This window comes from Lepidochelys kempii, chromosome 3 (assembly GCF_965140265.1).
Source record: "Lepidochelys kempii isolate rLepKem1 chromosome 3, rLepKem1.hap2, whole genome shotgun sequence".
Classification (NCBI taxonomy): domain Eukaryota; kingdom Metazoa; phylum Chordata; order Testudines; family Cheloniidae; genus Lepidochelys; species Lepidochelys kempii.
Genome location: NC_133258.1, coordinates 144,872,472 through 144,896,962, shown reverse-complemented (window position 1 = coordinate 144,896,962; position 24,491 = coordinate 144,872,472). Strand labels below are relative to the sequence as shown.

The following is a 24,491-nucleotide window of genomic DNA, read 5'->3' as shown; positions in this document are numbered from 1 at the left end:
GAAAGGGATTTGGGGGACAGCATGGATCACAAGCTAAATATGAAGCAACAGTGTAACACTGCTTCAGAAAAAGCAATCATCATTCTGGGATGTATTAGCAGGAGACACGAGAAATAATTCTTCTGCTCTACTCTACGCGGATTAGGCCTCCACTGGAGTATTATGTCCAGTTCTAGGTGCCACATTTCAGGAAAGATGTGGACAAACTGGAGAAAATCCCAAGAAAAGTAAAAAAAAAAGACTTAAAAGGTCTAGAAAACATGAACTATCAGGGAAGATTGAAATAATTGGGTTTGTCTAGTCTGGAGAAGAGAAGACTGAGAAGGGACCTGATAAGAGTTTACAAGTACATAAAAGGTTGTTAGAAGGAGGAGGGAGAAAAATTGTTCTGCCTAAGCTCTGAGGATAGGACAAGAAGCAATGGGCTTAATTGCAGCAAGGGAAGTTTAGTTTGGACATTAGGAAAAACTTCCTGTCAGGGTGGTTAAGCACTGGAATAAATTGTTTAGGGAGGTTGTAATATCCATCACTGGAGATTTTTAAGAGCAGATTAGACAAACCTGTCAGGAATGATCTAGATAATACTTAGTCCTGCTGTGAGTGTAGGGTACTGGACTAGATGTCCTCTCGAGGTTCCTTCCAGTCCTATGATTCTGTGAGTCTATGCCCTTTCTGCCCCCAGGCTATAAGTACATTTTGAGGGTGTGGCTATAAATAGGAGGTCACTAGTGGTTACTGCCTCAGTTCCTTCCACTCCTAATACAGAGCAGTAGAAGATAGGACTCCGTAAAAGAGGGGAAGGAGGACAGGGACTGTGAATATGCAGAGTCCATTTCCAAGAACTTGGTTACAAGTAACCACCTTCTTTTCTTCTTCGAGTATCTTCTGCACATTCCCGCTCTTGAGACAGTTTAGTCAGTAGTCTGCATATTAACTAGGACTATGGGTAAGGAGTCCTAACTAAATAAGGACTGTGGCACCGATCTACCAAACTCTGCATTTGACCTGGCTGAAATATCTAACAAGGTATGTTTTGTGAATACGTGTATAGAACTATACAGGGCTGCTCTACAAATCTCTACTATTGGAACACGCTTCAAACCTGCCACCAAGGCTGCCAGAACCCTAGTGGAATGTGCTTTCAGTTGGACAGGGGGAGATTGTGATACCCCCTTATAAGTTTCCACTATACACCATCTGACCCACCTCGACAATGTTTGTGCGGAAACAGGGTTTCCTTTACAGTTACCAGCATATGACACAAACTATTTATGTGAAGATCTAAAGTATTTAGTCCTACCCAAATAGAATGATAAAACTCTCTTTGCATCCAAACAGTGTAGTTTTTATTCACCTTTCTCTAAATGAGGCCTGGGAAAAACACTGGCTAAGTAATACACTGACATTAAACTCAAATGACTTTTGGTACAAATCTAGGATGTGGATGAAACACTACTTTGTCCTTATAAAAGGTCATAAATGGAGGATCAGCCATTAATGCATGAAGTTCACCAATCCTCCTGCCTGATATCGCTATAACAAAGGCGGTCTTAATTGATAGACGAAATAAAGAACATAAAGACAAGGGCTCAAACAGTGGTGACAGAAGCACTAAATTTATGTCCCATGACACCACAGGATCTCTTACCAGAGGGCACAAATTTAGTAACCCTTTAAAAAACTTCTTTACAATCTCATATGAGAAAATTGATTTGCTATCTTATATATTAGTATTGTGATGGGGCAAGGCCAGATGGCTATGGAAAAGTAGTGGGAGATCGATATATTAGCTCCAGGCTAAACAAATCCCTAGTACCAGGATAAGTGAAATGGCAGCTGCTCCAGGTCAATTAAGACACTTGGGACCAATTAAGAACTTTCCAGAAGGCAGGGAGAGGGCTAGGTTGATTGGGACACCTGAAGCCAATCAGGGGCTGGCTGAAACTAGTTAAAAGCCTCCCAGTTAGTCAGGTGGGTGTGCATGTCAGGAGCTGTGGGAGGAAGTTGTGCTGTTGGAGAGGCTGAGTAGTACACACCATATCAGGCACAAGGAAGGAGGCCCTGAGGTAAGAGTGAAGTGGAGCTTGAGGAAGTGAGGGCTGCTGTGGGGGAAGTAGCCCAGGGAATTGTACATGTTATGTTTCTAAAAGGTCAGCTACCATAGCTGATACTATTAGGGTCCTTGGGCTGGAGCCCGGGGTAGAGGGTGGGCCCGGGCTTCCCCACCTCACCTTTGCCTGCTGATTAATCACTGAGACTGGGAGACAACAGAGACTGTGCAAGGAAGGATAACTTCTCCTCACCTCCCTCGCTGGCTTATGATGAAAAAGTAGACTGTGACCCTTGTCTCTAGAGAGAGAAGGGTTACATGGAGGGTCACAGTGAGCCTCTGAGGCTAGTGAAATCCACCAGGAAACGTGGGCCCCACAGAGGCAAGGACAGAACTTTGTCACAGTATGGAATAAACTGCTAGTGTGACCAAATGTACCTTAAGTGAAGCAACAGATAAATCTTAATGCTTCAAATATAAACTCTACTCTGGTACAGAATGAATAGGCGCTGACATAGACTCTATACCCTTATTAAATATCCATCGCAAAAATCTTTTCCATTTTAATTGATTACATTTTCTAGTTGATTCTCTTCTAACATTTAGTAGACTAGGTTGAATAACTTTAGAGAAAGACATCTCCAACTTCATTAAAGACTTATTGCCCATGCTATCAGATATGGCCATGGGTCTGGATGGTACACTTTTCTTTGCTGTTGAGTCAGAAGGTCCATTAACACTAAGTATCTGTAATTCATCTGTAATTCCCAGATCCATGACATCCAGTCCATAGCTTGGACCTGGATGTCATGGATCTGGAAAACTTTCTTCAGTTCTTTGTTGGACAGGTTACCCGGAAGGAGGCTGGTAAGGAAATGTCAGAGTTGACCAGTAAGGTCAAGGATTCCACAGCATTTGCCATTCTTACCAATTTGGCCAGTACAGTAATATGTCAGGGCTGAGATACTTGTGTTTGTAATAGTTTGCGTCCACTGGAGATCTTTGAGATTGTGGTTCTGTACCCAATTTCTTCTTCACTGTTGCCATATTAACCAGAACCAAAACCTGCTATTCCACAGACACTTGTATGTCCTCAGTATTAACTGCCATTGGTGCCTATATAAACACCCAGACTCACAGTTCTTTGGAACTCAAAGAAAAAGATTTAGAGTAGGGCTGTTGATTAACTTCAAAAATTATTCACAACTAACTGCAGTTTTAATTGCACTGCTAAACAACAGAATACCAATTAAAATTTATTAAACATTTTTGGATTTTTTTTCTACATTTTCAACTATATTGATTTCAATTACAACACAGAATACAAAGTGTGCACTGCTCACTTTATATTCTTTTTATTACAAATATTTGGGCTGTAAAAATGATAAATAGTATTTTTCAATTAATCTAATACACATACTATAGTGAAATCTTTTTATCGTGAAAATGCGACTTACAAATTTAGATTTGTTACATAACTGCACTCAAAACAAAACAATGCAAAACTTTAGAGCCTACAAGTCCACTCAGTCCTTCTTCTTGTTAAGCCAATCACTAAGACAAACAAGTTTGTTTACATTTACGGGAGATAACGCTGCCCACTTCTTATTTACAATGTCACCAGAAAGTGAGAACAGTGTTCACATGGGACTTTTGTAGGTGGCATTGCAAGGTATTTACATGCCAGATATGCTAAACATTTGTATGACTCTTCATACTTTGGCCACCTTTCCAGAGGACATGCTTACATGCTGATGACGCTAGTTAAAAAAATGCATTAATTAAATTCTCCTTGGGGGAGAACGGTACATCTGCTGCTCTGTTTTACCCGCATTCTGCCATATATTTCATGTTATAGTAGTCTTGGATGATGACTCCGTACATGCTGTTCATTTTAAGAACACTTTTGCTGCAGATCTGACAAAACGCAAAGAAGGTACCACCAATGGAAGATTTCTAAAGATAGCTACAGCACTTGACCCAAGGTTTAAGAATCTGAAATGTCTCCCAAAATCTGAGAGGGATGAGATTGAGCATTTTTTCAGAAATCTTAAAAGAGCAACACTCCAATGAAGAAACTACAGAACCCAAACCACCAAAAAAGAAAATCAAGCTTCTGTTGGTGACATCTGACTCAGATTATGAAAATGAACATGTGTCGGTCCGCACTGCTTTGGATCGTTATAGAGCAGAACCCGTTATCAGCATAGGCACATGACCTCTAGAATGGTGGATGAAGCATGAAGGGACATATGAATCTTTAGTGCATCTAGCATGTAAATATCTTGCGACACACCGGCTGCAACAGTGCCATGTGAATGCCTGTTCTCACTTTCAGGTGATGTTGGGAACAAGAAGCAGACAACATCATCTCCTGCAAATGTAAACAAACTTGTTTGTCTGAATGATTGGCTGAATAAGAAATAGGACTGAGTGGACTTGTAGGCTCCAAAGTTTTACATTGTTTTATTTTTTAATAGTTATTTTTTGTAATAATTCTACATTTGTGAGTTCAACTTTCATAGATTCTTAGATATTAAGGACAGAAGGGACCATTAGGATCATCTAGTCTGACCTCCTGCACAATGCAGGCCACAGAATCTCACCTACCCACTCCTGCGATACACCACTTACCTATGTCTGAGCTATTGAAGTCCTCAAATCATGGTTTAAAGACTTCAAGAAGCAGAGAATCCTCCAGCAAGTGACCCGTGCCCCATGCTACAGAGGAAGGCAAAAACCCTCCAGGGCCTCTTCCTATCTGCCCTGGAGGAAAATTCCTTCCCGACTCCAAATATGGTGATCAGCTGAACCCTGAGCATATGGGCAAGATTCACCAGCCAGATACCCAGGAAAGAATTCTCTGTAGTAACTCAGATCCCACCCCGTCTAACATCCCATCACAGGCCATTGGGCCTATTTACCATGAATATTTAAACTTTTATGATAAAGAGATTGCAATACAGTACTTGTATTAGGTGATTTGAAAAATACTATTTCTTTTGTTTTTTACAGTGTAAATATTTGTAATCAAAAATATAAAGTGAGCACTGTACACTTTTGTATTGTGTGTTGTAACTGAAATCAATATATTTGAATATGTAGAAAACATCCAACAATATTTAAATAAATGGTAATCTATTATGCGATCAAAATTCTTTTTTTTAATCATACAATTAATTGGGGTTATTTTAATCACTCGACAGCCCTAATTTAGGTGTTCTCTTTGCGTCTCTGATCTGTCCAGCCATGATCCATCAGTTCCAATGAATCTCCAGAATAAATGTTTTGTCTTCTGTCTTGGAACTGAGGGCCCTGGTTCTGTGGAAATGCCCGGCATAGAGAATCTATAGTTGCTTCCGGATTTCCTCAACACCAGTGGCCTTCTGTGGTGTCAGATCAGATGACTTTGGTACCGAATGCTCAGTCTCTTTTGAACTGGAACTTGGTGCGGAGACTGTTGGTCTAAGTACCAAAGTTTTCCTGGAACTGGAAGGGCTCTGAGCTGAACCAAGCCTCTTGGTTTTTAACCACATAATGCCTTAGAAACCTTAAACCTGGAGGATACGGTAGATAAGGCTTCTTGCAGAAGAGCTTGGAGTGTTTTGCCTCTCTTTTTTCTAGCTCATGGTGTGAAAGTGCTGCAAATAGAGCAACATGAAAGAAAATGTCCTTCCTCCAAGCATTTTAGGCAGAGCGCATGGGCATCAGAATCCGTAACAATGCACATCTTTTTGATCATTGTGTTCTGATCTTTGGATCTGCCATAATAATCTGCCATAATAATCTAAAAAAACTAATACTAACACTTAAACTAACTCTAATGCTAACTATATAAAAAAACAACTGGACACTTATCCCAACTATTTAAATGATCTTGATCCATAGAAGATTATCATCCATCCATGTCAGAGGAATTGAGGCCGTAACTGCAAGCACCCTATTTAAAGGCACACCGTCGGAATGTGTTTGGAGCTTGGGGGCAGAGCAGGAAGGGCTAGGACTGCTAGTAGAAGGCTGCACCATTCAATGGGACCAGTCAGTGCACATCCCAAGCATGGGGAATATGCAGGGGACACTCGAAGAAGAGCCAGTTTATTTTTTTTTCTGTTCTGACTCCAATATATATAATCCCAGATCAGTAAGGCAGTATTTAGTCCCAGAATCACACACCAGTTTAAGATGCATCCGATGAAGTGAGCTGTAGCTCACGAAAGCTTATACTCAAATAAATTTGTTAGTCTCTAAGGTGCCAGTAAGTCTTCAGTTTAAGATGGTGAGCCAGATATGGAAGAGAGGAGTATTACCTGCACACAAACTGCCTAGAGTTCATCGCCAAAGTGTGTGCTATAAAGAGGCTCATGAAAGACAGTATTATCCTGTGTTATCAAATCTATAAACAAGCTGGGGTTCTGAGGCAACAGAAAAAGCCAACTCTAGTGAAGGCATACTGGGAATACTTCCTTCTGCACCAAATCACTGTACTTGCAGAGCATATTCCTGGGCTATTCAGTTTAGCAGCAGGCTGGAACTCCCCACGCTCTGTGTTCTGGTGACTGAACCATCATGACCGAAGTAATCTCTCTCATCCAAAAGGAAGTGACACCTAAGGCTGGATCTTTTTACCTACTGCCTAAGCTCATAGCTGAAGCAAATCTTTAGTTTAGCAGTTAGCTATTTTGCTGCACAGAGTTTCTTTCAGCAGAGTCTGAGATATCAAGGTCCTGAGTATAACATAGGCAGATAGTTCACTGCCACTGAAGAGTGCTTTTCTGTGGTATGTAGAAATATAGCCTAACTCCACATATTATGCCAATTTTGACCACGATCCTTGATTGTGTGTGTTTCAACATGAGAAAATATGAAGCTAGGATAGGGGACCTCAGGGCAAGGGCCAACTGTTAATGTCCTTCAGAAAGCCTTACCTCTCTTTCTTGCTCCAAAGCTTAGGTAAACTTGAGGTAGCAGCAGGAATCAGAAAAGGAGCCAAAGGTCACTTTACATGCGACTAATTTGTCAAAGGGCTTCTTTACACCCAGTTACTCATTCTTTTCCATTTGGTTCTTATATTGTCCACAGCACAATGTTATCTGAGTGCTTCATATTTGGAGGTTGGCTCTAACAAAGACTTTAAACACAGTATATAAGGAGCTTCCAAATTTTGACAAACTCAAAATATTCCTAGGAAGTTTTTGAGGCAAGTTATTATGTTCTCCCCACTCCTCCTCTCTCCACTTTGTAAACAACATTTTCTGTTAAGTTTCTGAAATGAAAGTCCCAAACTGAGAACCCATTACAAGATATTGACCAGAAAACACAAAGGATTTCAGATGTTTACTCGTCAATTATTTTAATTATGGCTAATCATCTGCACTTTCCATGGTAGGTTTAAAGACCAAATTAAAGAATCTTCTTTTAATGCCATTATTGTTTTCCTGGTGCATATCATGGTATCTTCAAATTGTTGTATAATAATGGATACCAAGATTTTTTACCTACTGAGAAGATTAAAAAAAGAGAATTAGAAACAATGGATTTCGCTGTCTGTTATTTATTCAGGTATTTTAGAGAGTGTCCCTAAAAACTGTTTTTCCACTGAATAGTGGTACTCTAAGTCAAGCACAGCATTGTTTGCACGTAAAACATTTAGTACAAAGTTCTATATGTTGGATAATAGCAGTAATAAAAAGAATGAGAGGACATTCCTCAGGGTACCCCTAGATAGAAGGAATTTGTCTGAAGATACAAAATTAACTGAAATTTTAGCAGCACATTAGATGACAGGACATTTTCTGTCTTAATTGAAACCATGCAATTGCTAGACATATATTCTGCAGTTCCAAGTGAGCTGGGCAATTGCCTTTAGACATCTAGGGATATTGCAGCATCTGGGAAAACTGGTTGTATCACTAGATTACAGACGTCTGTGTATTATCAAACCATGAGCTTGATTATCATCTCAACAATTAAAAAGGGACTAATTTCACTGCAGTAAAACTGGAGAGATCAAACTGGTGCTTTATGTTTTAACAAACCAACCCAAACAAACCAAGGAAGCTTTCAGTCCCTTCCTGACAGACTTAGAGGGATGTTAGGTTAAAGTGCTTCAGTGGATTGTAGCTGTCATAGTTGGCGTCATAGTTGGAGAGGCAGTCCCAGAGCTACCTATGACCTACACCATTTTAGGGCTTTATAAATTAAAAATAACATCTTAAATTAATCTGGAAATTAATAGGAAGCTAGTGTAGATTGATGATCAACACAGGTGTGAAGTGCTCTGCACTGTTGCCAAGCACACAAGCTGCCACATTCTGCACTAGCTGTAATTTCCGGGTGGCATTAAGGCATATAGGATGTTGAGGTAATATGATCTGGAGGTGACAAAGGCATGAATTACGGTGGTGACATCCCAAAGAAAAGGTCACAACTTCCTGACCTAGCATTGATGATACAAAATATTCTTGAAACACTACTTGAAACAGCTGAGGATCCAATGAGACCAAGACTCTCTCCAGTAGAAGAGAGCTGATATTATTGTTGATGTTTTTCTGGTAGTTTGCCCCAGTCAATGAGCATGCTTCCTACGTGGACTGAATCTCAACTAGTTTGCCCTCTTATTCCAGCCAGTCAATGGGTAAATCTATAAAATGAACCATCTAATTCCATGAAATGGGGAGAGGACAACTGTATATCAGCTTTCTTTGGTGAACACTGATTTTTGGTGATTTAATACCATTTAGTTTTTAAAGATGTCTTGCTCCCAGACTTGCCCCAAATTAAACATGCTTAGTAGGGGCCTATCCTTATGAGTTCAGGGAATCCTTGCTAGTACACTGAAATTGTCAGCAACTGCTCTCCGACGTCACTCTCTCAGTGCTCTCGAAATATCCAGGAGCTAGAGAATTCTGGCTCTTTGAAAAAGCACAAGACATAATATTGCTTCAAGGCCCAACCGCACAGAGAACCTTAAGTGTGTAAAAGTTGCAGAAAAAAGTTACTTGCAGACTGCAAATTTATTTGCTGGTTTGGGTGCACATTAACTATTTTCAGCTTTTGTTGCTCAGTGCCAGGCTTTTATAGGTGAGGTTTACAAAGAATACTTACACAGGGACAAACATGGCTACAACAACACTGCATACAGAATACTTAAAAAAATTCAATTCAGTCCGGTAGGGCAGACAATTTTTGTCAGGAACTTATCCACAGCTAAGGAAATTTTTAGGAAGTTCAGACTACATAGTATATTTTGGTATATCCTTTGCACTTTTTTGGCAATGTCTGTTTTCCTACAGTGTTAAATGCTAAGACTTATTTCAATTCTATTTTTTTCCCCCAATGCTTTTTTGATTTTTCCACTACCCGTGTTTCATTTCTTTTTTCCTCTTCTCCCATGTTTCCTAGCACCCTGCATTTCCTGTTCCGCCTCCACTCTCCCTAACACATTCTTCTTAGCTAATCCTCTCCATCTATCATCTCTTACCTCCCTTTCCTAGCCCAGGAGTAGGGGTACACAGGGTAACTTGAGAGCATTTGTTTCTTCTACCTATTTAAAGAGGGAAAAAAGCTCATGGGGACATTTCTCCCCCCATTCCTAACTCAGCAGAGGGCCAGGGAATGGTCAAGTCATGGGGAAACCTTTCCCCATTTCTGGTAAAGGAGATGGGTAGAGTATGGTGGTTCTCTGCATCTCCCTTTCTCATTCAAGGAGAGAGGCAGTAAATCAGGAGACACCTCTGTCCCTGCCTTTCCAGCTAAAAGTCCTCTTTGCTTCTCCCCCTTATAGGGCTTGATCCTGCAACCACTGACTTCAGTGGTTCAGGATCAGACACACAGATCTCTGTAGTGGCTCCCAATATTGTATTCAGGAAAACAAGCCCAGTAGTTGCAATCCCCAGAATCATTACTATATTAAACAATCACCTCAATTCTCAGACAAATAACTTCACTAAACTTTCAGTTGCTCAATAAATAAAGAAAACAATACAAAAATACCAAAATATTAGTTAAAAAAGCCTACCAAAATATTAGTTAAAGCCAACAATGTAATTTAGCTTAAGTGTCCCAAAGAAATGTTAGAAATAGGATACTCTGCAATCACTTGGCATCACAAATGGCAAAGTGATGGCTACAGTGGAAAATTCCAAAAGCCTCCCCCAAAACAAACTATTTTAAAAAGTATGGAAATAATAATAATTGTACATAGATTTGAACATCCCTACATTACATACAAATCTACACATTTGCTTTGAGGGAAATTTTGCCTGCATCTGAATGTTGACGAATGACATGCAGGGAGCATACTGAAAGATCTACCTGGCACCTTGACTCCAATGCATTGGACTTCATGCCTTTGAGACTGATGAGGCAATGTGGAACTCAAGTCTGAACTGTATGTGATAATTCAGCTCTACCAAAAATTATAGCTCCCAGTACGGCCACCATTCAATTCTACTGTTTTTGACAACTTCTTCCTTGAAAAAGCAGCACTGTTCTGGAGTTGGTCTCACTGAATGCACAGAGGAATGCCAAGCACTAATGGGTTCTATTACTGCAAGATGCTGAGCACTCTGGCCCTGATCCACTTAAGCCTGTGTAACTTTAAGGACTTAAGTAGTCCCACAGAAATCACTGTCTTAAGTTCTTTGCGAGATCAAGGCCAGAATGCTCAATACCCTGCAAGACTGAACCTTATTGTCAGGCATTCATTTTAGGACTAGATAGCACCAGGAAGCACCTTTGAATAGAGCTGGCTTGAAGATAAATAATGGTTCTCACCAGGTTTGAAGCCACTGATCTGTTGTTTCTCAGTTTCTATACTGAAATAATGGAATAGGATTATTTCTTAGTTGAAAACTAGAAGACAATAGGTTAAAAAAATTCTACAGAAAAATAACACATTCAGCAAAAAAACACAAGGAATGCCATGTTGAATTCACAACATATCAGCAGAGGAAACAATGTCTTTCTTTATAGAGGAACTATTAAAGAAAAAGAATAATACAGGCAAGAATGTCTTCACAGAAACTTAACCATTTAAGCAGATCAGAAGGAGCATCTCATTGACAGGTGAAATAATACTTAGCCATTATCCTGCACAAGCAGGTTGTTCACTGCTGACCAAGTGGTGTAATGGCTATAAATTCTGAGTTCTGAATATTCTGGGAAAAAAAAAAAAGACAGGCACAACGGACACACAATACTGAAGTTCAATTATAATACTGTAACTGAATCTAGAGGAAAAGTGCATTACTGAGTGACAGAGTGCCATGTTCATAATTAATTTGCTCTGCTAATCAAGTGGAAGAACTCATAGTATCTGCTACTAATAAGCAGATTCTTAAAATTATTACATTGTGGAAATTATTCTCGAACAGATTCTTCATCACTAAGATTTTAAGATAAAGGAACAGAAAAATTCTTGAGAAAAATGTTTGATTATAAGCTCTTCAGGATTGTATCTTCCTATGTATTGGTATAGTGGCTGGCTCTGGGGGCTTCTGTAAGTATAAATATATAATAAATAAGGAATCAAACCTAAAAACAGTCTCTCTTTCTTTCTATTGGCATTTTCTTCTCTTTTCACACCACTGGACTTACTCTAAGACTAGCAAAGATATTTAATGTGATTTATAAAATATGTTCCCATCAACGACATCTAGGTACAGGTATAATATCATGACAGACAGGGAGTTACAAGAGCCAGATCTGTAGGATGCCTTTTATAAGTACATGACAATGAAAGTTTCAATATAACATTCTTGGAAACAAGAATGACCATTTCTCAAACACAACACATAATTTAAAGGATACTCAGCATCTTAAAATATTTGTTTACATACTGCAGCCTATAAAATATTATCCTAAGACCAAATATTTAACATGAGTACTAAAATGATAGAAGTAATGAGGGAACATATCAGGTCTCAATAGACATTAATTATTAAAAACTGAACCAACAGAAAAAATCAGAGTGATGAACTGAAGAATTTTCTAATATTTTCATGTTTATGTAAATCAGGTAGCAAGTAAAGGGAGCAGACACACGGATTCTTCTTCCTGAAGAGCATCAGAACATTTGTTCAATGTCTGAACAATACCGTATTATAGTTTTAATCTAAGTTACTGCTTTTAAAAAAAAAGTGTTCAGTGCCAGTTTCCACTATCACTGTTTTGGAGCGTCCACTGAAGAACTTCAATGGAATTCTTCAGGGCAGGCTTGGCTATGATCCCTTTTGCATGTTTGAGATAAGAACAGAGGGTTTTTTTGTTTTTTGTTTTTTTTTATTTTTACTGCAGATTAGTTAAAATTATAGGCTTATTTTATTTACAGTATTTAAAGTTTAGTTTTCTTTCCCCAACAGTGAAATATGTGGGAGGGATTACTACATGTTACACAATGTAAAATAGATTTTAAAAAGCCAAACCAAAGCTTGTGAGTAAAACTGTACAATGTTTGTTCTACGCTCAAGCACATTGCACCATCAAATGAAAAGTGCATACGTTCTATCATGCCTAAAAGGCCTACTGTATGATCCAAAAATCCAAACAGACATGGAAAGTAAATACATACAGGTTTAGATACAGTGCCAAATGAAAAGAAAATACTATGAACTATCTCTTGAAAGCTTCTTGTCACAGGAAGGAGCATGGTTACTTCTGAAGTAAAGCAGCACTTTTCATGTCGGACACAGAACTGCAAAAGAACCACAAATATACAGGCATAAACCTCATTAAACACAGTGTGCATAAACAGATTGCAGGGTACAGTAAACAAACATGAAGAATGCTTAGTTCTATACTATAAAAGCAGTGAATAAAATCCAGAATTGAAACAGTTGATTAAACTGCAACCCTCTTCCCAAAAGAAAACTTTGACAAAAAAAATGCTATCACTAACTAATATTACACAGAAATGAGTTAACTAAAGATCATGTCTTAACAATGGTGTTTTTACACTTTACATTTTACAAGCTTGTCTATCCTGAAGAATTAACTATAATTTCATGGAACATTCAAGAAAAAGTGGAAGTGCTACCATGCAGTGAAATATTAAAATATGTACTGAAAATTTCAGATGACAATTCTAAGCTTGATGTGTGTACCCTGTGAATCATGTAAAGTGGGAAGACATGTTCTTCACATGTTTCTCATTCCTGTTTCACATCTAAGAGACAAACCTCAGAGCAATCCAGCTTTCAAACCAATGCTAGCACAATACAAAAGCAAATAAAGTAGTCAGGTGTAACAAAGAAACACACAAACTTTAAATAATAAAGACAAGAAAATAAATTCTCATGATCAGAAACACTTTCAAAATTTAAAAATAAAAACACTGACAGTTACATTTTTGCCTTTTAATATAAAACAAAAAATCAGTTTCAGTCCTTATTGGTAACTTAGAAGATCAGGTGTGGGATAAAATAAACAAGTTCAAAGATGGGAAATCATACCACTTCCACAATCTAAATAGTCGGGGGTCAGAAGAATAATTAAAAACTATTTAAATTGCCAGAAAGACAAATACACACATTTTCTTCCATTTTACTTGGTGGTATGTGTAGCAATATTTTTCTTGAACTACCTTAAGTCATAACCACTATTTTTTCATTTATGGGCAACGAGGCAAGAATACTCCGATTAGTTACAAGTTTTAAGCCAGTCAGTTTGTGTTACTGTAAGAATGGAACATTTTAAAAAGGAGCTTACTCTGGTTAAGCATCCATATGGACTTAATAAAGTAGTTTTTCAAATAGGAAAGTATTATCTATATTTATAAAAGTCTGTGTGTCAAGAATAAGCAAACCTAATTGGCTTTCATAGATGAGTTTATCATAATGGTAATATATAACGCATGCAAAAAAACCTACTGTAATGTATTGTTAAGGCTAGAGATTTAATTTAACAAATCAAAAGATTCAAGCTATAGATATCTATTTAGGTTTTTTTACACATGGCCATCAGCAAATTTATCTTTGGCCCTTTGTATTCATGTATTTCAACAAAGTCTATATATAATCATGCCACACAATAATGAAAAATACTACATACTATATTCTCACCAATTACAAATAAGTTTTATTCCTTTGTGTATAATGATGTAATATTTACCGAATAGCATCCCATTATGTGATCATGCAATGAGATTACAGTAGTGTAATGCATACTGTGTATGTAAGTAGACAGAGTGAAGGCTGCTGTGAGAATATTAAAGGGAAATGATTAATTTAATCATACTTATCTGAACATTTTGTACCTACTATTATTGCAGGTAACACCCAAGAACATTCACTAGCAGAGATTACAGAAAATACATTAATCTCTGCTCTGCAGTTTGCACGAAGTGCTGTAAAATGCACAAACTAAATAGTTATTTTCATTATTTCCCCTGCTTTTGTTGGTCTTTCACATGATAATATGAGAAGAATTTTTTTTTAAAAGAAAAATTTTGTAAACCACAAAAATTGGGAGATTAACTGGAGAAAGTATACCACCCAAAAATACTTTTAACTCATTATTTGAAATTTCCAATTTCAAACTGATGGAATACTTTTATTTAACTGAAAAATTTAAAATCTTGGCCTTGATTCATTAATATAGATTTTTCCTGACACTAAACACATCCCTCTCCTTCAGATCACTAACATCTCAGACTTCTGCTTCCTCCATTCTGGCTTGGGATTGAAACATGGCTATTATGGTTTTCAAGTGCCAAACATATTCACAACATCTGCATACCACCTTCAAACGACAAGCCTGGGAGCTTATATTCATAACTTTGCTACACACTGAAAATCATGGACTTAATAAAGACATAGTATTTACGGCTTGTTAGAACAATCTGTAACCCACTAAAACCACCTTTTTTGCTTTATGATTGCAGGGGTGTTAACTGGCCTCTTCATCACTTCTCTTACCATATGTGTTAACTACGTATGCTAAACAATGTGTTCCACTTTGTATTTAGCTGTGACACTTTGGGTATGTCTACATTGCAATTAGACAACCATGCCTGGCCATGCCAGCCGACTTGGGTTTGCAGGGCTAGGGCTAAAGGCCTATTTAACTATGGTGCAGATGTGTGGGCCCAGGCTGCAGCCCAAGCTCTGGGATCCTCCCATCTCACAGGATCTTAGAACCTGGGCTCCAGTCCAAGCCTGGACTTCTACGCCACAATTAAACAGCCCCTTAGCTTGAGACCCACAAGCCTGAGTCTGCTGGCATGGCCCAGCTGCAGGTGTCTACTGCAGGGCAGATATACTTAAGAGTATCTGTCCCAGACCTGAAGAGCAGCTCTGTGTAAGCTTGAAAGCTTATTTCTTTCACCAATAGAAAATGGTCCAAAATAATAAATTACTTCATCCACCTTGTCTCTCAATCATATTCAGAAAGATTTAAACACATCTGGAATGCAGCCTAGACAATGTCTGACTGAATTTCACGTTAGTATTTCCCATCTAAAAAGCATACACTGACCCATATCTTGCTGAATAATGAATTACAATGTACTAAATATAAATCACTAAGCCCCTTTCATTACCAACTACATAAAGATGGAAACAATGGTGAATTGTGACAAAGAAGAACAAAAGGATTTTAGACTGCATCAAAAATAGTATGAACAAAACAAGGGAATTATTCCATTGTGCAATACCATGAAAAGACCCTGTCTGGAACTGTGGGTCTAGTTTTGGGTAACTTGCCTCTGAAGAGGTACACATTTTAGAGAGGATTCGAAGAAGAACTACATAATTGATCACTGGAATGAAGGGTGTGGGCTATGAGGATGAGCTGAAGTCATATTTTTAAAGTAAGTTTATTTTTAACATCAGTTTTAAAGACTTTTTTGAATGGCAAACACAATGCAAAGTATTTTGATACCAAACACAGAGATCCACTAAATCATCCCTTCCCCCCCTGCATAATGTGATGCCTCAGTGGAAACGGCCCCAAGTTGGCTGGCCTTTTTAGCTATTTTACTTCATTACACATTCACATCCAATTTGTTCTAGGTCTCTTTTGGCATTGGTACCTTTGAGGATCTTCCCATTCACTCACTTAGATGCGTTACCTGGCATTTTTACCAGTTAGAGCTCAATTTATTAATTCCTCCCTCTATTTCATACCGTTTTTAGCCTTTCTGCTTTATTAGTTCTCAACACCTAATTTAGTACCAACTTCAATTTTCTTATTTATCATTTGTAGCATTATAGTGCCTAGAGATCCTATCCAAAATCAGGTCCTATTGTACAAAGTGCTGTACACATACACAAGCAGATACAGTACCTGCCCTGAAGACCTCATTTTATTTAGACAAGACAGGCAAAGGGGGAAAAGAGAAACAAAGACATAGAAAAGAGAAGTGACCTGGCCCTAGGTCACACAGAAGATCAGCGGCAGAGCTGGCAACAGAAATCAGATTGCCCAAGTCCTTGCGCAGTGCCACAGGCAGTAGACTAAGCTGTCTTTCCCAATTCATTAGCATGTTGTTCTACACACTCAACCATACCAGTGATGAAGCTATTGAAGACCAAACAATACAGTAAGTTCAACAAAACCCTACCACACATCCCAACTCAATGCAGTAGTTACTACCTGTGTTTAGTCCTCCACAAAGTTGATAATCAACATGTCAGTACTCAGCCATATTTGAGAGAACTTGACACTTCGTATAAAAATGCTTTAATGAAATCCAGCGAATCTCTCTCTGTTTACCTCAACTAATTTTTTGATTCTACCAAAAAAGCAATGACATTTGGCAAGATCTGTTCTTTACAAAACGTATGCTGTTTGTTGCTCAGTATTCCATTTACCTATAGATGAACACCTCTCTCTCCATGTTTGTTCCATGAGGAACTGAAAATGGCATTGCTAAAATTGTTATATTTTATTTTCTCCTCCAATCCTTAGTTCTAAACAACTGCTCAACAATAACTGTCAGAGTTTTCTCACGTTACCTAATTCCCTTAATATGCATATTGGCCAGATGTGCGGGCCTGAATACTTTCATATTTTTTAAGTATTCCCTTCTCTGCTTTTTATCAAAAGTGCAAATTGTGCCTGGATACAAGGGTTCACTGAAGATGATAGCCACTTAATAAGGACTTTTAGTAGAGAACTATTTTTCTGCTTGAGAAACAGTATTCAGGAGTCAGCTAATTATATTGACAAGATTCAGTATTATCAAGACTTCACACAGAGCTGCACAACGTGCCATTATCCCATAACAGCCCTGCCCACTCTTTTAGGGAAAATATAGGTCCCTAGCGAAACAAAAAAGTCATTTGATTTTAACATACTTCAATACTTTCATGATGCAATTAACACTTATTTTTTTCTGTATTTCATTTCTTGACTCAACCTTAACAACAAGTAATCTGTCTTGTATTTATCAAAATAGCTAAGACTAGAACCAATTATAGGAAATCAGGTCAGTTATCACTAAACACACATCTATACTTCTAGAAAGTGGCATGCTGCCCCAAAATCCTCACTGTTGTTCTGGTCTTGATCTTGATCAAGAAATCCTCAACATTTCCAATGAAGAGAGACTACCTTCAAAAAAGCAGGTAAAACATTTTACCCTGAATTCAGGGATGAAGTTGGAATTCTTATACAAGAATGGTATATGATAGCAGCAAATGGCTCCAAGGCACTGCAACATCAAAGCCTGCCTGAACAGATTGTTTAAAAAGATCTAATCCTCCATTAATAATCCTTTGAAAGAACCGTCTACATGCCAGATAGACTAATGTCTGAGAACATTTTGGGTATGTTTATATAGTAACTCCTTGCTTAATGTTGTATTTATCTTCCTGAAAAATGTGACTTTAAGCAAAACGATATTAAGCGAATCCAATTTCCCCATAAGAATTAATATAAATGGGGGGGGGGGGGTTAGGTTCCAGGAAAATTTTTTTCACCAAACAAAAAACTATATTATATATACATACACACACACACACGATAAGTTTTAAACAATTTAATACTGTACACAGCAATGATGATTGTGAAGCTTGGTTGAGGTGGTGAAGTTAGAGGATGGAAGAGTGTGGGATATTTCCCAGTGAATGCCTTACTGCTAAATGATGAACGAGCATGCAGCTGAGCCCTCAAGGGTTAACACATTGTTGTTAATGTAGCCTCACACTCTACAAGACAGCATGAATGCAGGGAGGGAGACAGCATGGCAGACAGACACACACACCCTGTGTGTGGGAGAGAGAGAGAGAGATGCGCATTACCTCTTTAAGTACACTGCCTTTTTAAGTATATCAGGAAGTTGAGACAGCAGCTGCAGCCAGCAAGCTCTCTCAGTCCTGAGCCCTGTCATGTCGCAACTCTGCTCTACATGGAGAAGGGGTAAGCGGGGGGCAGGAGCAGGGGGGAAGGGGACACCCTGACATTAGTCCCCTCCTTCACTCCATCCCCCCACACAGGAAGAGGGAGGCTCCTGGGAGCAGCTCCAAGGCAGAGGGCAGGAGCAGCACATAGCAGTGGGGGGAGGGACAACTGAACTACCGGCAATTGATAGCCTGCTGGATGGCTGCCGCACAGGGAACTTAGGGGAGCGGGGTGCTGATAGGGGAGCTGCTGGTCCACCCTGGTTCCAAGCCCCCACCAGCTAGCTGCAACAGTCTGCTCTTCCTTCAAAGCAGGTGACTGCCAAACAACATTATAAGGGGGCATTGCACAACTTTAAACGAGCATATTCCCTAACTGATCAGCAACGTAACAACGTTAACTGGGACGACCAAGTGAGGAGTTACTGTATTGCACTTGGAGGTGTGATTGCAGCTCATACAGACATACCCAAGACAGCTTGAAAACCACCAGCAGTGAAGCCATAGCTACATGGACGAACCACCCAAGTACACAGCTGGGCTCCCTGGCAGACTTGTACTCCAGTTGGCTAGCTCATTCTGTTGCAGCTTCACTGTTGGTACCAAGCTAGCAAGACTGAACCTAGCTCAGGTATGTCTAACATGCTGCAATCACACCGCTGATTGCGGTATAAATATACCCCTTAGCCCTCAAATGAAGCCCAATGACACCAACTGTGGAGTCATCATGCATCAGAAGGTCTTGGTGGCAGAGCAATGGAGAGATAATGTATTGCTCCAGGAACAGCTACAGAATATCTTACCGCTTGTTGGCATTGAAGCTTGATGCAGAGGAGGAATAGTCTCTAACTCTGAGGTTACACTAAGGTTTAGGTGACATCAACATAGGTGCCTACAAAGCCTGTCAATGCCAACTGTTCATGCTTCAAGAATAACAGAGGTAGAAATGCTTCCTTGAAGTCTCCCAAATAGTGAGTATGCTTTGAACTATTCCTTAACTCAGGAAATTTATTCTCTTTCCAGCACAATAGCAGATTTTGCAGGGGAGGGGGTTTGCATCATTGAAGCCTACTTATATTGGCTGCTTCTACTTGAATGGTACTGGCAGCTACCAATGAGCAGTCCCTGAATGGTGGTAGAAGCCTGCTTTTATTGCCTATCGAAATTACCACAGAAGTTCATAATAATATAGTACAATATCTATCTCTAGATCTGAAAGTACTTTACAAAAAACAGCTAAAATGTCTTTGGATTCAATTTTGAATTGGTATGCTGAATTTAAAACAGATCATTTGTAAACTTAACAATTCCTATCTAAACAATTTTAGCATGTCTCAGGATGTCATCCAGCTATAACTAACAGGCTGAGTTAGGCACATCATGTAGTATCCTCATCAAACCATTTAGATATTACTTTAAATTGCTACAGTCCGTGTTCTGCTGTAAAAGTGCTCTGTATTTTGAATCTACTTCCATGTAAATACCAATTTTTAAGATCCAATTTGGAAAACAGCTCCTCTATTTGATTAGGAGAATGAATTCCACATTTTTATGAGGAAGTCTGACACAGTTTTCTAGTATTGATCCGCATGTAAATATGCAATACAGGGCTGGTAACAAAACCACTGAGAGCTCATCCTCACTGTTCACCTGTAATGAACTGTTTTCTTCGTTCTGCCCTGATCCCTTCCACTCATTCTGAGTGGATCACTTGCTATTCCCCATCAGTTATGAGTCCAGACTGGAAGAGTGGTTGCGTACGGGAACAGGCCATTTAAATTTAACAGAAGATGTTCTAATCTGGAATTTTCCCCACTCTTGTACACAGTTTTTATATGTTTATGGTCATTTAGGGTTTGAAGCATTGGAAGAGTTTCAACTGGGGCTGTGATGCACTTTCCAGGATTATATAAGGGGATGAGTGAAGTTACCAAAAATCAGAGTCATCAGCCGCTTTGATGGCCCTGTGGGTGCAGTTAACTGATCAGTCATGACTCAGATTAGCAGAACGTGTGTGTAAAATGTGCCCATTCTGATTAGTATTTAATTACTAAAAATTATGACATTTTAAACATCCAAACTTCTTTCAAAATAGATAAATTATTTTCTTCTCCTAAGAAATACAATTACTAAGTAATTTATTTCTTTCAATGCAGGGTTACTAAGTTGAAAAATAACTCCAATAGTATCACTAGAATTTTTTCAGCCTAATTGTTTTACCTGTCACATGAGAAAAAACTTAATTAGAAATTCTAGACAAAAAAGCAGCTTCTGCTATTTACTCTATATGAGATAAAGCAAAGCTAGAGAATTCAGACAAGACAGAGAAATTCTAGAAAGATTGTGAAGTCAAAATGTTATGCATTTGATAAAAGCTCCTGCCTGGCTTTATTTTAAGAAGACAGGAAATCAAACACAGACAGAATTCAACCAGTTAAACACCCTGCAAAAGTCATCTGTTTGACTGGATTTTTGGAGAAGACAGAACAAAAAAGATGGGGAAAGAGTGTTTGTAGGTGGCTGGCAGTGTTCTTGTTATAATGATTATTTTAATACTGCTGGGCTTTGTTGTAATATTGAATTATGTGTTGGGGGCCTTGCACATTTCATAGCCATCTTTTATTTTTATTTAAATTGAAATAAAGTCAGCATATTGAGTAAATTTATTGACAACTGTAAACTGGGAGGATTTGTAAATACTTGTGAGGTCAGAGCAATCAAAATTATGAGCAGGAAATACAAGAATCAGTTTAGAAAAATACAACCTACTAGGAATGAAGTGAATAAATCAAGTGATATATTATTTGAAAACAGATACTTGGAAAACAGTAACTCTAAAAACCAAGGACAGCAAGTCAGAGATGAATGTGCAGTGTCTGATCTGGCAACAAACAATGGTAATGCAATTTTGGACGGCATACAAAGAGGCATCACATTCTGGAGCAGGGATACAACAATTCTAGTTACACACTATGGTCTAGATCTTATAAAAACTTATGCCTATGCTTAACTTTAAGCATTGAAGTAAATGGGACTACTCTTATGTACATGCTTAAAAGTAAGCACAAGTGTTTGCACGTGCCTAAGTGAGAGAGGGAAGCAAGACTGTGCCTGAACTACCACGTTCTGTTCTGGGCATCTTAATAACACAGAGATGCAGACAAATTGGAGGGAGTTTAAGAGAAAAGACCAAAATAAGTAACAAAGGGATTAATTTAGGGAGAGAGATTAACTACACTAAACATGAATTGTATAGTTTAGCTCAAAAATAAAGTGGAGTGTGATAACTAAGGGAGAGAGATGATTTAAGATGAAATAACCAGTAGTGATGGAATGAACTAAGAATGCAATTTCAGGTGGAATGTCTAGAATCCTTATGATAAGCTCTATTAGATTGTGGAACTGTTTTTCAAGGTCAAAGATGATCCCCATTGCCTGACACACTGAAAATCAAATGTATAGCACTAGAAAATCTCCGGTAGGTACATTCAAACCTTTTAATTTTAAATGGAAACTGACAGAATAAAGAAAAATATCCAAGGACATTGTTCCTGGAAGATAGGTCAAACAATGGCGATTAGCCAGAATGGGCAGGGATACAAAACCATGCTTTGAAGTGTCCCTAGCCTTTCTGTTTGCCAGAAGCTGGGAATGGGCAACAGGGGATGGATCACTTGATGATTACCTGTTCTGTTCATTCCCTCTGAAGCACCTGGCATTGGCCACTGTCAGGAGATAGGATACTGGGCTAGATGGCTCATTGGTCTGACCCAGTATGGCTGTTCTTATATTTACTAGTGACCAGAAGGAAAATTTCGAATTTATAGAAGTCTACAAGCCCTGTATCAGCAATGTGCATTATTTCCAGATTATTTAAGTAGTTCATTGTTTCAGAAAAATCTATCTAATAAATACATTTTGAACTATTCATATTTTACTTTGTATACTAGACCTTAAATTATTTAGTTTTGATACTATGACGTCCTATGGCAATCTTGTAATGTATTTTAGACCATCACAATGTTTTATTTATGGTGTGACATGCTTAGGGTCTTCTGGGCACATAAAATAAAATTAAAGCCTAGCTTAATTAGAAGATAACACAGACCTATTAATTCATGAATGCCACAAGAACAGCATTTTAAAACATATATTTAATATACCTCATATTAACTTAAAATAAAAGATCCCAGCTAATGCATGCATACTAACAGGCATACTCACCCTTTAAAATGTAGTCTGTTAATAAGCTTGGCACTTTCTCGCTGTCCTCTTTCATAGCATAAAGGACTGAAGAGTGTGGGAGAGGAAGGGTGGATGAGAAAAAGCAATAATTCAGATAATTAGTCTTAAATTAAAGATGTTACTCGAACAACCACACTGAAGATACTTTAACTACTCATCTAGATATTACATCCATATCAATTAGAAAATATGTAATTGGAATACTGAAAAAATGAATGGCAGACACATGGGGACTGCTCCACACCCCTTTCATATGCATAATTCTAACTCAAATCTATAGTGTATGCACATAAGAGCTGGGGAATTTGGTCAAGGAGTACCATATAATAAGACTCTCTTAAAACCACACTGAATTTTTCAAGTTTTTTTTCTTTAACATGATTGATCATATCAGACTTCGGTGTTTTCGTTTGTCATGTATTTCAATGCACTTTTATTATAAAAATCAATATAAACAGTAAAGAAAACACTAAAACATGGTATCAACATTTCTCATTTCACTTAGCAGCTGTCAATATTGTTTTGGAGTTTTAAAACAGGATCTTTACAATGAGGAAAAACTTTCTAACAGGATATTGAAATTATAAATCCTTTAATGTTTCAGTATTTTTTCATGTTATTCCCCCCTAGCACTGCGTTTTAGTAGGCCAAATTTACCGTCTGTTGTGAAGCTACAGAAGTTCTGTAAATTTCACCAGATTATGTATTATTCTGTATTATTTCACCCTCAGATATGGCTACAGAGAAATAACTGTGCCATTACACTCCCCCTTCACCTTTCCCCACCTATTCTACTGGGGAAGAATCTGAGACTCCACTCACAGCAATTAAGCATTTGGGAAACAAGGAGAAGATAAGAGAGCATATTGACATTCCTAGAATGTGGTGGTTCTCCTCTCTGACAGTCTAGACATGAAAAGATCCCTGTAGGGGCACATGCTAAAATTGAACTATCCCAGCTAATAACTTATTAGGGTTGGAGCCATCAGGAAGGAAGAGAAAGTTCCGTCAACTGATTTTTCCACTGGGTCTCCACTCAAACAGTGGTAATGCAGGAGAACAACAGACTCCTTTCCACTGAAACACACAATACACCAATGAAAATGTGTATTTGGAAACAATGAACACAACCACCATGGCCCAGGGAGGATACCAAACACCTGACTGCATTTGGAACGGACTTTGACAGAATTCTTTATTAACAATGCCATTTATAAGACAAATCTTATAACCAAGTATGGACAATTTTGAGACAAGTTTTCTGCAGAGGGTAAACATTCAATTTGCATATGGACAAGATGTTCAGCTGGAATAAAGAATCTGTAGTTGTGGCTGTGAACACTCCTCTTGCCCAAAAAAGGGCAAGTCTTCAAAACATTTAGTTAAAAAAAACACTAAGATGAAGCCACAAGTTTTTGATCTGAAGAAGCAGAAAGGGTGAACAGTTGTAAGAATCACACTATAGGTTAGGGTAAAAAGGTAGAGAGAGATGACCAAGGTGAAAGAAAGTAAAAAAAAGAATGCCTACAATTTCAAATTCCATAGTAAAGATTGGGAAGAAACTTTCAATGACACAAACAGCAGTTAATATCAATGGAAGTTAGGTGCCTAACTACCCTTTGTCCCGTTGAAAAATTTCCTGATCCAAAGTTTACAAACCAACACCATGAATTGGGTCGGAAACTCCCTGTTTGCTATGGGGTCTGTGTGTTTCAGAGTAACACGTATTACACTTTAATTTCTCATATTAAATATTCTGACCTTTTCTTTGCATATATAAAGACAAACTCCCAGCTTTCAGAGTCTCCCATATGGCAAAGCCTGACATAGCAGAATACTGGCTAAAACTAAGACAT

The 24,491-nt window shown here is 38.3% G+C and overlaps 1 protein-coding gene across 5 annotated transcripts in view; it reads right to left on the bottom strand.

Moving 5' to 3' along the window:
* Nucleotides 1–24,491, bottom strand: part of FEZ2 (fasciculation and elongation protein zeta 2) — a 74,905-nt gene that overhangs the window by 10,368 nt on the left and 40,046 nt on the right. The window contains exons 8-9 of one of the 5 annotated variants that reach the window (XM_073338368.1): nt 22,615–22,680; nt 9,525–12,743 (exon numbers count right to left, since the gene is read on the bottom strand). In XM_073338368.1, the coding sequence (XP_073194469.1) occupies nt 12,727–12,743; nt 22,615–22,680 (83 nt within the window). In that variant the 3' untranslated portion in view covers nt 9,525–12,726. Of the gene's footprint in view, nt 1–9,524; nt 12,744–13,230; nt 13,257–15,201; nt 18,256–22,614; nt 22,681–24,491 lie in introns of those variants that run through there. The other 4 variants (XM_073338369.1, XM_073338365.1, XM_073338370.1 and 1 more) reach the window with 4 other exon arrangements.